This window comes from Branchiostoma floridae, chromosome 8 (assembly GCF_000003815.2).
Source record: "Branchiostoma floridae strain S238N-H82 chromosome 8, Bfl_VNyyK, whole genome shotgun sequence".
Taxonomy (NCBI): Eukaryota; Metazoa; Chordata; class Leptocardii; order Amphioxiformes; family Branchiostomatidae; genus Branchiostoma; species Branchiostoma floridae.
Window position 1 is genome coordinate 310,675 of NC_049986.1, and position 13,593 is coordinate 324,267.

The window sequence follows — 13,593 nt, forward strand, 5'->3', positions numbered from 1 at the left end:
TTATATCATAGTGAATATAGGGTATAGAAGAACCGTTAGTCCGGAAATAGGCAGATGAACGTTTCTGGGAGAAGTTTTGCAATGTCCATTCATCTGTTGATTTCATCGTCCCAAGGATCATCTGGAAGGCGCAAACAATGTCAGACACGTCAGCAAAAAGAGTAAACAACCTCATTATTAATTTTCATTCAGCCAGCTTCAGACAATCAACACAACCAATTTGTAAACACCACAGTAATTAAAATGCTTGTACCACACTATAAGGAAACTGTTACTGAAGCACGTTTTATACAAGTACAGCAGCATGCCATTTCTCCATCTGAAAAACCGTCAACCAGAATGTTTTGAATCATTCCAAAATCTCCTATTTCTAGGCCACACTCATTCAAATGCTTTGTCCGCTGACGTTGTAAAGTGATAAATATTACAAAAGGTAAACAAGAAATAAATTTCCGAGAGAACAATTTTAGCAACAATTACTCTCCTGTATAAATGAAGACTTTTAAACTCTCATTTCATAATGATTTTCCAGTTGAGATCTATTTTAATGTTGACATCAAATTGCAAGATATTGACTAGGTAAGGTTTTACAAAAGACCTTCTTGTTCCGTTTAGGTGACAAAACACCATGGGGAAAAAGCCGCGCCATGCACTGATCTTTCTTCTCGTCCTCCTGAATGAGTCTAACATGTCAGAAGCTTTCTGTAGACGCTTCTCTGGCTGCTCACACACTCCTTCCGTATGCTGGAACGACTTGGGTTACACAAGCATCCCTCAGGATATTCCATTCGCCATCTACTTATCTTTGGCAAATAACTGGATAACAAAGATCCAGCCCAATGCTTTTGTTAAACTACGCATGCTAAAAAGGTTGGATCTGTTCTCCAACCATATAACGGATATTACGGCAAGTTCATTTGCAGGGCTAGGCTATCTAAAACAGTTGTGCTTGGCCCACAACAGGATAACAATAATTCAGGCAGGTGTATTTGCAAATCTAAGTCGACTAAAAGAGTTAAACATGGCCTATAACCAGATAACAAAGATTGAGCCTGGTGCATTTGCAGAGTTACCCAAGCTCACGACGTTGGACCTGACCTTCAATCAGATAACAATGATTCAGGCAGGTGCATTTGCAAATCTACCCCGGCTAAGAGTGTTGCGCGTGTCTGTAAATCAGATAACAAAGATTGAGCCTGGTGCATTTGCAAAGTTACCCAAGCTCACGAAGTTGGACCTGGCCTTCAATCAGATAACAATGATTCAAACAGGCACATTTGCAGACCTACCCAGCCTCGAATGGGTGTATCTGCACTCCAATCAGATAACAGAGATTCAGTCCTGTGCATTTGGAAATCTACCCCGGCTGCGAGAGGTTAAACTTAAAAACAACCAGATACTGAAAGGGTCGATCTGTAAAAAATCAACCATATCAACATTGTCTGTTGATATCCAAACCTCCTCCCAGTCATCTTCACTGTCAACAGTGCCGGTGTCAACAGTGCCAGTGTCAACTGTGCCAGTGTCAACTGTGCCAGTGTCAACTGTGCCAGTGTCAACAGTGCCAGTGTTAACTTTGCCAGTGTCAACTTTGCCAGTGTCAACTGTGCCAGTGTCAACTGTACCAGCGTCAACTGTACCAGCGTCAACTGTGCCAGCGTCAACTGTGCCAGTGTCAACTGTGCCAGTGTCAACTTTGACAGTGTCAACTTTGCCAGTGTCAACTGTGCCAGCGTCAACTGTGCCAGTGTCAACTTTGCCAGTGTCAACTTCGCCAGTGTCAACTTTGCCAGTGTCAACTGTGCCAGTGTCAACTTTGCCAGTGTCAACTGTGCCAGCGTCAACAGTGCCAGTGTCGACTGTGCCAGTGTCGACTGTGCCAGTGTCAACTGTGCCAGCGTCAACTGTGCCAGCGTCAACTTTGCCAGTGTCAACTGTGCCAGTGTCAACTGTGCCAGTGTCAATTGTGCCAGTGTCAACATCTTCTTTATATGGCAGCACAGAAATCAATGTCGGCCCAACTGCGCGCCCTGAAGGCTCAATATCTGCCACACAACCCCCTTTAGTTCATTCACAAAGTGCTAACAACTGTAACAAATACAATGGCACCTTCACCTCTGATTTAACTGCAGGTTCTGCAGGCAATACAAGCCAAGCTGGAGCAACACTATCTTCGCTTCTTGGAATTACTTCAGACAAACAAGAAACCAGCAGTTCCAATGATTTATGTCCAGTTACACCCCATACTGTCATCATTGCCTCTATCTGTGGTTCAGTAGCTGGCATTATCCTGATTGGCACCACCATTCTCACTACCTGGTGCAAGAGGAGGACAAGGCATCCTCCTTCAGGAGTAAAGCCCAATGTTGTTAGTAGCAACACACGCAGAACGGTTTCTGTAATGACAAGTGAACGGAATGAAGATGACGACAACAATCATGATCAGACAGGGCAAGGCCAGTCTCAGGGCATCACAGAATCCAACGCAAACACAACAGCTGCTGTAGTGGTCAGGGGTCATGATCACCAGTATGACAATCAGACAGGGCAGGGTCAGTCTCTGGCCTTCATTGAAACTAACACAAACACCACAACTGATGTAGTGACCAGTCGTCATGACCAACAGCATGAATACATGTCCCTCCAACACAATCAGACAGGGCAGGGTCAGTCTCAGACCACCATTGAAACTAACACAAGCACCACAACTGATGAAGTGACCAATGGTCATGATCAATATCATGAATATATGTCCCTCCAACACAATCAGACAGGGCAGGGTCAGTCTCAGGCCACCAATGAATCTTACACAAATATTACAGCTGATGTAGTGACCAGTGGCCATGATCAACAGCATGAATATATGTCCCTCCAACACAATCAGGCAGGGCAGGGTCAGTCTCAGGCCACCAATGAATCTTACACAAATATTACAGCTGATGTAGTGACCAGTGGCCATGATCAACAGCATGAATATATGTCCCTCCAACACAATCAGACAGGGCAGGGTCAGTCTCAGACCACCATTGAAACTAACACAAGCACCACAACTGATGTAGTGACCAGTGACCATGATCAACAGCATGAATATATGTCTCTCCAACACAATCAGACAGGGCAGGGTCAGTCTCAGATCACCACTGAATCTTACACAAATATTACAGCTGATGTAGTGACCAGTGGCCATGATCAACAGCATGAATATATGTCTCTCCAACACAATCAGACAGGGCAGATTCAGTCAGTCTTGGGACATCGCTGAACCAACCCAGTTACCAGAAGGCCATGATCAGAAAGGCAGGGTTAACCTCAGGCCATCACTAACAGCTTTGTTGCTACAAATCTATCATATTACACAGGGTCGATTGCCTCACAGCTTAATTCCTGGACTAGTATCAGGTAATCACTGATTCCTTTTACGCCTGAAGAGTTTTTTTATGACACAGGGCCGAATGTCTCACCGCTAAATTCTGTGTATAAAGTGGGTGTTAAAGCAGCACCACGGTTGAAAAACATTTCTACCTGAAGGAGTTGGTCATGCAACAGAAGGGCGAAAAGTGGAGAAAAAAAATTAATATCTTGAACACTATTAGAATACCATTTAAAGATTATAGCCCGAGCTTAAAAAATATCTGAAAAAAAATGATACATGGATTATAAAAAGACAACAAAGATCGCAGAAAACATTTTTTTGTGTTAAATGTGTTCAATGTTTTAACGACTAACTGTGTTGCTTCCGTCTTACTTCTTTGGACGCTTAACGGTCTTTCGCTTTAAGGCTCAATTGTCAAAAGGTCCAGGGAAACCTTTAGCAAAGGTCCAACTGAAACAATCAGAGATTATGAGACCTTTCTCAGTTCTTACTCTCCGCAAAGGGATCGATACTGGCCACACTGTTCCAATTTCTTGACAGTCTGAAATGTTGAAACAAATTGTAAAGCCAAAAACAAAGGGAGTAGGAAAACCTTCATCTATTTATACCCATGCCACCTTACGGCCTTTTCAAACAAAACTGTAACGGGTCACCAAAGAGGGATGGGAGGATATTACTTTATCCTCTCCGTGAACACGGGTGCAACATGTACTGAATTTTGATGTTTCCCCCAGGTTCTGTTTTCATATTGATCTTCCAGATTTAGTATTTCCTATTTGAAAAAAAACAAACAACCAGTCAAAATCACTCTACCCACCGGTACAATGGCCGAGTGGGTACAGTGTTAGCCTTGCATTAGGTAGGTCGTGAGTTCGATCCCTGGCCGAGTCATAACAAAGACTTTAAAATGATACATGCTGCTTTCTCTGCTTAGCACTCATCACTAATGAGAAAGGGTATGGAAGTTAAACACACATCACTACCAGCGGACCAGGCCCCTAGTGAAGTGGCTTGAACATGTGTGGCCCAAGGGCTACTCGAAATGGAGATGGGCGCCACCCCTAAGCATCTGCACAGATGTACGGGCAAGTTAAACTTTTAACTTAACAAAATCAAACGTTAAATTGAATCCACTAATCTAGTTGAACAGTCGAGAAGCAAGCAGATGCCAATGAAGACCAAAGCATTATATATAGTTTATAGTTCGTTAGTTGGGGAGACTTGTACTTTAAAACTATTGTTGTAGAATGTCAGGCAGATACTAAGTCGCTTTTTACACCATTAAAAGAATCGTAGACTTAATTTACTCCGCTTCAAGTCATAATTCTAATAAATTAACAAAAAGGTTGGTGAAGTTTTTACGGTGCGTTAAATATTTGTCAATTTGTGTTGACTACTAAATGTAGAATTGTATCATTTGTCCTGACACATTTTTCTGTAATAGAAGTGTGCGTTTTGTTTGTATGGTATATTTGCAATATTTAAGTTTGCCCTTATTCTGTATTATTCATGATCTAAGTTTGTATTCCATTTAAGTGTTATGAGTTCATTTTGACACTAACCCCACACAGCTAATTTTTAAAGAGACTACGTACCACTGTACCCAAAATTGATGAATAGAAAGTAGACACAGAAAATAACAAAAAGCATTTTTATTGTTGTGGTCGGCCTTGGTTGTGTTAACACCAAGTAAATGAGCAAGAATGACATAAATATGTTTGCAAAGTTGTTGTAAATGGTCAGACCAGGCAACATGCTTTTAATGATGCTATATGACGCATATCGTTGTGCTACGTATACGGAGAAGACTGTCGTAAATGTTTATTAGAATTTGATAGAAGGATGTACTTGTATGTTAACAACTTAATTCCATAATGACAGTTTTTTTACATTACAACTGCATTAACATATTAATTATTGTTCCTTTGTGCTATGTTGGTTCGACTCTATAGATGACCGGGAACCACAAAACTCAAGACAAAACATTGCTTTAATTAGGAAATGTAAGTGGTCAGGAGAGGTGAAAAATGACTAAACTTACCTTGTGGTGTAGGGCTGGGTATCGGTACAGTGTACCGGTACAAAACCGTTTTTTCTTATTGGACCGGTCCAGAAAAACCGGACCTGAAAAAAGTAGGTGGACCGGATGTTGGACCTTTTAGAAAATTAACAGATTATTTGATCAGGCATTCACACGTTTTTGCGCTTGCAGGTGGAAGAAAATAACAAGAGCGAAGCAGATTATAGTTTATAGTCATTTCTACCAAGTTTTACAGTCAATCGTACAGGTGCAGTTAGCGTTGTAGGATTTTAAAACGCCAGTGTGAGTCTAATACTCCACCAAACTGATTTCTTTATAGTAAAATGGACCATTGGTATGATTCAGACTGAATCAGGTCCAGGTTCAGGTCCGGACCTGGACCTGATCCTCTGGACCTGAACCGGACCTGGACCTGACGTTTCTGTACCGGCACCCAGCCCTAGTGTGGTATATTGAACAAAAAATCCTTCAGTTTTCTTGTTTCATATTTTCTCTGGCCTTGGGTTTGAAACTTAGTAAAACTGGTTACAAGGAAGTGAGAATAAGAATACATAAAAAGTAAATAAAACGTATCAATTTTTGGTACTGCATGTACTTCTATGACTGCCAAATAAAATACACGTAAAAGTACAAATTAAAGAGTTTTCATTTTTCCTGTGAAAAAAACAGGTTTTGACATGTTTTCAGAACTGCACCGTTTTGAAAAAAAAACTGACCTCTTTTTTTCGACCACTGTGAAGTGTCTTTATTGCACGTTAAACATTAAAAATTTCATTAATTTTGTAAAGAACTGCCTTTTGTTCTGACCGCTGAACTGTTGATGTCAGGAATACAAACTTACGGTACCTCCCGTCATATCACTATCTGACATCTAACATGCTATGGTCGTGATATTTGAGTGGTAGATAGCCCGTAGGGCAGAGAGTAAGTGTCGTATGTCTGACCCCTAGCGTTTGTCTACTGCATCCCCTCCATGCTGAAGCAGACCAAAGTTGCTGCACTCTGGCTCATACTAACGGCATCACTGGACAAAATATAAAACATGGTGTCATATAACAGAAAAGATATAAACGGGAACATCTGATGTACACGAAACATCGGTGGACGATTGAACCACAGCAAAAGCAGCTAACATTGGTAAAAATACTCATACGAAATACTGGTTTAAATGCAACATAAGTGAGTTTTGAAAACGTTTGGTTACAAGTAAGCTGAGTTATCGCAAGAATTTGAGTGATAGCTTTAGATGGAAGCAAGGGGAACAATTAATACATACATGTTTTATACATGTGACGACTATAGTAATAACTGAAATAATTAACATGACCAAACAATGTATCCACATGTTCAATACATACAGATTGATACGTGTATAGCTCTAAAATGATACAGCAATGTTAGTCATTACTGAAATAAAAAAAAGAGCAGTTTTGATCAACATTTTTAAAATGCACAGATAAATACAATTATAAAAACTGGTCATCATGATAGTTTAGATCTACATGTACAGTTCCAAAATACTCACACAAGTACATCTATGGCGACACCTCTATTCAAGTTATAGCTTGACTACTGCTTCGATGGTTTTGGTTCGATTTCTTAACGATACTGTGAAACTTGATTCTTCATTTAGTATTTTTCAGCAGATATACAGGTTTTTACCAACGATTTAACGGTGAATTTATAGTCGAGATGTGTATATGGAAATAACTTAGATATTAATGAGTCGCACAGAGAAAATACAATTTTGATAAAATATTACAAAGGACAAAAATCCATAATCGTGGTGTTTCAATTATACCATGGAAATAATTAGTTGTTAACGTTATTAGATTTTAGAGTCATGTTATGATTTATACTTTTTCACGGCACACGTTAGGGGACATTGACCTGCTGAATCTACTCGATTGGTCCAAATTTACCATGGCAGTTTACAAACACCGCAAAAATTACCTAGCCGGGAGATGCGGTTGTCAGGAAGGTAAAGATGGCCTAAGTATGGTAGACTGCGGAAAGCCATTGGCTGTATAGCTGAAACATTCGACTTTCGGATACTTAGATGTTCGAGACGTCCGATACGAAAGTGATACAAGGATTGCTCAAGTAGTGTCGAAGAAGAGAGATGTTCGATTAAGACTGATTGGGTCTCTCTTGGGAATTCGGTTGGTATAGCGTCAAGACATACGGGAAAGACGTATGTTCCTCCATGCCCAACCCAGCTACAGGGAGAACCCTTCCCATTTGGATTGGGGCAGCGACAAGATAAGACCACTCTAGTAAAACAGTCGTCTGGACATCGCTGGAACGCTTCTGGCTCGAGAAGTAGGTGATTGGAGACCAGAAGGAGCCAGACCAGCGCCTTCCGTCCAACCATCTCGGTGCTGTGCTTTATGGTGGAGTTCGTCTTGCCTCTGGACTTCTTGGTGAAATGCATGGAAATCAAACTTCCTGTTTTCCCCCTCCCAAGGCCACGATGCAATAAATAAGTCCGATGACCTGTTCTACTTACTTATATCAATATTAAACAAGGGACCGTAGGTAACTCTGTAACCTAATTATGGTTTATGTCGGTTGTGATGTTTTCTGTGTATGACTCGGTGTTTATATCGCGTACAGAACACATCACATCGACTTATACCAAAAACGTACTTAAAAGCTAACATACCTACCACTGCCAAATTTTAAACACAGTCCTGTACGTATCAACAGCGTCTTCATAGAACAACGAAGAATCGAACGACACCAAATAAAAACAACCACACAGCTTCACAATGGATACCTGAGACGCACACGATTTTAAAAAGTTGCCCCAAAATTAACAGCCGGGACAGTGACAGCTGTGAACAGCTGACAACACGACATGCACATAACCTCATATCTGCTTTGAGATAAGTAATTACCAAATCACACGGCCTATAGGTCAGCTGCTCCACGATACAAGGGAAATAGGGGGGATTTCTTAAATTATTACATTGATAATGAAAACAGCTACCGCGAAAAAAAACAGGATCCCAAGATCAAACATGTTCTAACCATAAACTGTATATGACTGTCAACCTTTCAAAATGTTAACAGTATGCTATGTCAAAACAACCTCAATACTAGAAACGCAAAGCCGGAACGAGATGGCACAGCTGTTGTCATATTCCGAGGAGGACAACATCTGATTGACGATATCCAATTACCACAAGGCTTAACGAGCGATCATAACGAATATCTGGGCCACTATACCGGAGGGCGTAGAGGTGAACTCTGAAATGTTTACATCTATAATAAAAACAACTGCCGCGAAAAACCAAGCCCTCTTTCAACCTCCTTGGAAAAACAACAACGTGCACCATCGTTCGACTCAGTGCAGAGGACCTGCCAAACTACATACGAATGCAACAACGAGAACATACATAAAAATAATACAGATGCCAACGCGCGTTACATTGACAAAACCAAATATAATAGCATCAATCAGCCGTTTTCTGTTTTCCGTACTGTTTACTGGGCTAGTAATTAGCGACGGCTGGCAATTACCGACTCAGAACGAAAAGAAATGGCCCCAGAGAGCCTGCGATGGAGGCTAACTGCTTTGTACGTGTTATAGGTTCATTAGATTAAATGAAGTAGAGACGATACGTGCAGTCCACAGTCCTTTTATTTGTCACTTCTCTCCTGGATCTGTCCAGTCTCTCTCCTCTGGATCTCCAATCCAGACTCTATCTGACCTACTTTCCCCTGTTGTATCCAACTTTCGTCAGTATCTAGCTTCCGTACTAGGCCGAATCCTGGATATCCAGAAAACGGCCTGAGCAGGAGGACGCGTCCTGGATATTCAGAAAACGGCCCAAACAGGACCCATCCCGAATAAACAACGGTGTTTATCCAGAGCTTACGATTGTTGCGTTGAAGTAGTGTTATTTCTGGTTTTGCGTTTCTTGTGAAATGTCCTTTGCATCATTACATCATTTTATAATAATCAAACACGGAAAAACGTTCCAATTATGTTACTGTTGTATGTTTAAACAGAATATCATAACTATTTAAAAGCTCTTACACTACACACGCATCCTCCTATATCCAACAGCCAAACTGTCTGTCTGGAAGTGCCCTGCTCTTTCAACCGTCACTCTTAGTTCCTGACCGCCCTGCTAATAAATATTAATGAGGTTACCATTATACATGCGAGACAGCTTTTCAAAGCGGAAAGCCTATTCTCTGATTGGCTGACAGCTGGTTTGGGTGGGATGTCCACAGGAAACAAGAGTGACGGTTGAAAGAGCAGGGCGCATCCAGACAGGCAGTTTGGCTGTTGGATGTCCCTGCGTAGGAGGATGTACACACACTGTTACCCGTGAACCTATTCATATATGAAACATGTGCATGCAATACACGCTCTGTGTTGTTGTGCATGCGGATTATATCATAACGGCACTATCCTACAACTGTATGTAGAACAAAAACAGCATCTCCCTCGTGCATGTTTGTTCGAACTAAGCGAACATGTCATAATAAGCCAAGACAGCGTGGGTCAGAATCATCGAGGTCAGAACACCACCGCCAATGGTAGCAGAGTTTGCCTTCGATTCTGTGAATAACAAAGGCATACGTATACTGTGAATAAGATTCGAACAAAAGATATGTGTAGAAATTAGGTTATAAATAGATAGTAGTACAAAAATATTGCAGCAAATGATGATACAATTACATGTATGCCTTGAGCAGTTTTGTTTTATTATTACAGTAGCTTAAATCATAAATTTTACTTGAGGCTATAATAAGATATAAATAAAACAGAATTATAAATACTCTCAGCACAACTGTTGCACCAAATTAGCACTACTGTATAAAACGTATATCATAGCATGCAGGTAAAACAGATCACAGGAGCATTGCTCTGGTAACGTAAAGGTGGTCTGTGTTCTAACCGTCATAAGCTGTACCACGGGGAGGCATAGTGGCCTCAGGTTGTCCTGTGGTGGCCATTCCGCCAGGAGGCGTCGTGATGCCAGTCAGTCCTTCTGCGGTCGGACCGCCAGGAGGCATCGTGATGTCAGGCGTCCCTTCGGTGGTCAGACCGCCAGGAGACATCGTGATGTCAGGCTGCCCTTCAGTGGTCGGACCGACAGGGGGCATCGTGATGTCAGGCTGACCTTCTGTGGTCGGACCGCCAGGTGGCATCATGATGTCAGGCTGCCCTTCAGTGGTCGGACCGCCCGGGGGCATCGTGATGTCAGGCTGTCCTCCGGTGGTCGGACCGCCAGGTGGCATCGTGATGTCAGACTGCCCTTCCGTGGTTAGACCGCCAGGAGGCGTGACTACGTCAGCCTGCCTTTCGGTGGTAGGTTTTATGTCGCCATGGCCTTCTAAGGTGGTCTGAGCCTCACTCACAGTCTCTGTTGTGGTTCCAGCAGCAACACACAATTACATTATATGGATGTAAATGTAACTGTAGAGTCATTATAGATTCAAACCTTGCAGGCACGTCACAATACTCCAAAGTACGCCAAAAAAACATTCTATGGTCTGTTTAAAGAAAAACAACGTTAACGTTACAAATAAATGTTGCAGAAATACGTTATTGGTGAATATAATAAACAACCTTCTTGACACAATCAAAACAATATTTCCAACTTTTCACCAGCTAGTAGACCTCCAAAAAACTACATTCCTGTTAAAATCACAGAACCCACTAATCATTAAAACGTGGGACTTTTCATCAGCCACTGCCTCAAACCTCAAAGAAGTCAAACCTCACAGCAAAGACTGTAGACTCATGCATATACATGTAGATAGCTGTATAGAATAGACTCTTGTTACTTTTTACTGCCTGTACCCTTACAATTAGCCTACGGGCATGGATTTACAAATACATTGTTAAATTGTTAAAATAAAGCACATGCTATCAAACACCTTACCTATGACCATGGCTGCATAGTAGAACTGGAAACCCTGAGCAGTCTCAATATCATCAGATGTAAACCTCACGAACATCTGGTTAGATGTGCTGGCAATGGGGTCGACTGGCACTTCCCCTGTTAGGCTGGAAATCAACATAATTCTTTCTTCGGCCAAACAAAATGTTATGTTTCATGTTACAGTTTTAAAAAGCTGTTGGTATAGGTAGGGATCCTCTTATTCAGTTAGAACATTTTTCTATGTTTGGGCACAACCAACGTGATTCAACAAGTACGGTTTGAAATGCAAACGGAAAATGCGTAAGAAACTGGTGTTTTTAACATCGTATTGTAAATGTCATAGATGATAAGCTAATAAGCTAGCATTGATGATAGCATTGATAAGCTAAACGAAAAGTACGATGTACTACACATTCTCACTTAAATTAACAGATTGTGTCTGCCTGAATTTCACCACCCAGATTTCCAAACTTTTATCCCTACCGACCCCTCAATTGAATTAGGGTCGGCAGTTATTTTCACAGGGTCAGTCCAGTACCTGAAAACGTAACAATTTCTATAGGCATATGCATTGCCTCTGTTTTTGTTACCAACAAAAAGTAGAGCTTTGAAAGCTGAAGCAAGCAATTTACACCAGAACCGACTCTTTACATCATCCAAACTTCCTAAATCAATGCAAACATGTTTGCCTGTATAGCCCGTCACCTCTTCAATTCTGCAGCACTATCACTGCCTCCATCGTAGATGGTCAAAAAATCATAACCGTCCTCAAGGTGGAAGCTTTCAAACGTGAGAAGAACCATGCTTCCTTCTGCCACAGTGATTGTCCACTCACAAGTCGCATCGTTGTTGTAGCTGTCGGGGTAGTTCGGTGACGTCACAGTACCTCCAGGGGGAGCCGTCATGATACCTCCACATCCAGGAGCACTGGTCGGTACTGATGTGTCTTAGGAGAGGACAAAATGTCATCAACGGACTTTAGTATGGTATGCTAATGATTGGAACCGTCAAACTGCGTTTTCTAGCGGACGCAGACACGACTTTCGTGGCATAAGAACTTTGGTACACATGTTTAAAAGCTGTATCTAATGTACTGATTATCTATATTCATCAATAGCTCCCAAAAACTAACTTATACATATTCATATCAATGAAAAGCTCGACCCTTGACAAAAGGTTCTCGTGGCATTTCCTGATAGATGCTGTAAAATAAAGTCTTAGATATGTTAATATTTACCCAATTAACATAGCCCCCACATACGCTAAGGACATTTATTGCTGTCAATGTATTATGATAATTCTGTCATTATATCTACAAATAAGTTTCTCATTTACATGTACGTAGCCAATATATATCTAAGACTGTTAATCTCTTTCGGGCCGTATTCACGTATAGAATATCGAGGCATTTCAATTGATCGATCACTAATAAGAATCTATCTTGACCTTCACTTAAGATATAATTTTGAATTTAAAATTAATATTATGTCAATATCCACCTACATTACACACAAGCTAGATGCCATGTAATTATCATGCACAACATCATTCCAAAAGAAGGTGAATACCTTATAGATTTGAGTAGCAATGTAAAATATATGTATGTATTTTCCTAAAGCCGAAGATAGCAGCTCACCCCCACAGTCCGACTCGTCTTCTCCTTGCGAACAGTCGGTAAATACTCCATCACACCAATAGTCTGCAGGGATGCACGAACCATCCGAACACTGGCGTTCACTCTCCTGGCATCCCCCTGCTTGGAAAAAAAATCAAAATATTGGTTTGAGAAAAAAATGAGTTCCACGATCTCATACCTTTGCTATATTTTTCTTTACCTTTACGACATATCTTATTGTACAGGTCAAACACCAAAATGTCAAACGTTAAAATCTTTCTATATAAGTACTGGGCAAAACCCTTTACGGCGTATGCTGAACAGGTAAGTGCACGATAGTGTGGGCAGTCTTAGTAAAAACTAGAGTTCCACGGAACACATACCTTTGCCAAATAAACCAGGTTGTTATGTAGAAAGATGTCTGTAGACATAAAATTTTTATTTTATATGCTATGTTAAGTCACACGAACTCTTATCAACTAGAGTTTGGTGACCTAATACCTCCATGAAATAGTAAGAACTTGTGTAAATTTAATGCCAATGACTTACAAGGGGCCCAAAATCTAATCATTAGTCTTTGTAGGGAGGGCGGAGAGGTACATGTGTACAGGTTTTTATTGTTGTAATATTTTAACGAAAGAAAGTTTTCAAGTTCTTG

At 41.0% G+C, this 13,593-nt stretch overlaps 3 protein-coding genes across 3 annotated transcripts in view; 2 read left to right on the forward strand and 1 right to left on the reverse strand.

The window, feature by feature from the left end:
- LOC118420490 (zinc finger protein 235-like) overlaps window positions 1-13,593 on the forward strand; it is a 252,038-nt gene that overhangs the window by 111,300 nt on the left and 127,145 nt on the right. The window lies entirely within an intron of this gene.
- On the forward strand, window positions 1,022-2,034 carry LOC118420952 (keratin-associated protein 12-2-like). The gene is made up of 2 exons (XM_035828049.1): window positions 1,022-1,127; window positions 1,469-2,034. Exons 1-2 carry the CDS (start codon window positions 1,022-1,024, stop codon window positions 2,032-2,034), a joined length of 672 nt encoding a protein of 223 aa, XP_035683942.1.
- Window positions 10,326-12,123, reverse strand: LOC118420953 (basic proline-rich protein-like). The gene is made up of 3 exons (XM_035828050.1): window positions 12,026-12,123; window positions 11,321-11,445; window positions 10,326-10,798 (listed from the first exon to the last, which is right to left on the reverse strand). Exons 1-3 carry the CDS (start codon window positions 12,121-12,123, stop codon window positions 10,326-10,328), a joined length of 696 nt encoding a protein of 231 aa, XP_035683943.1.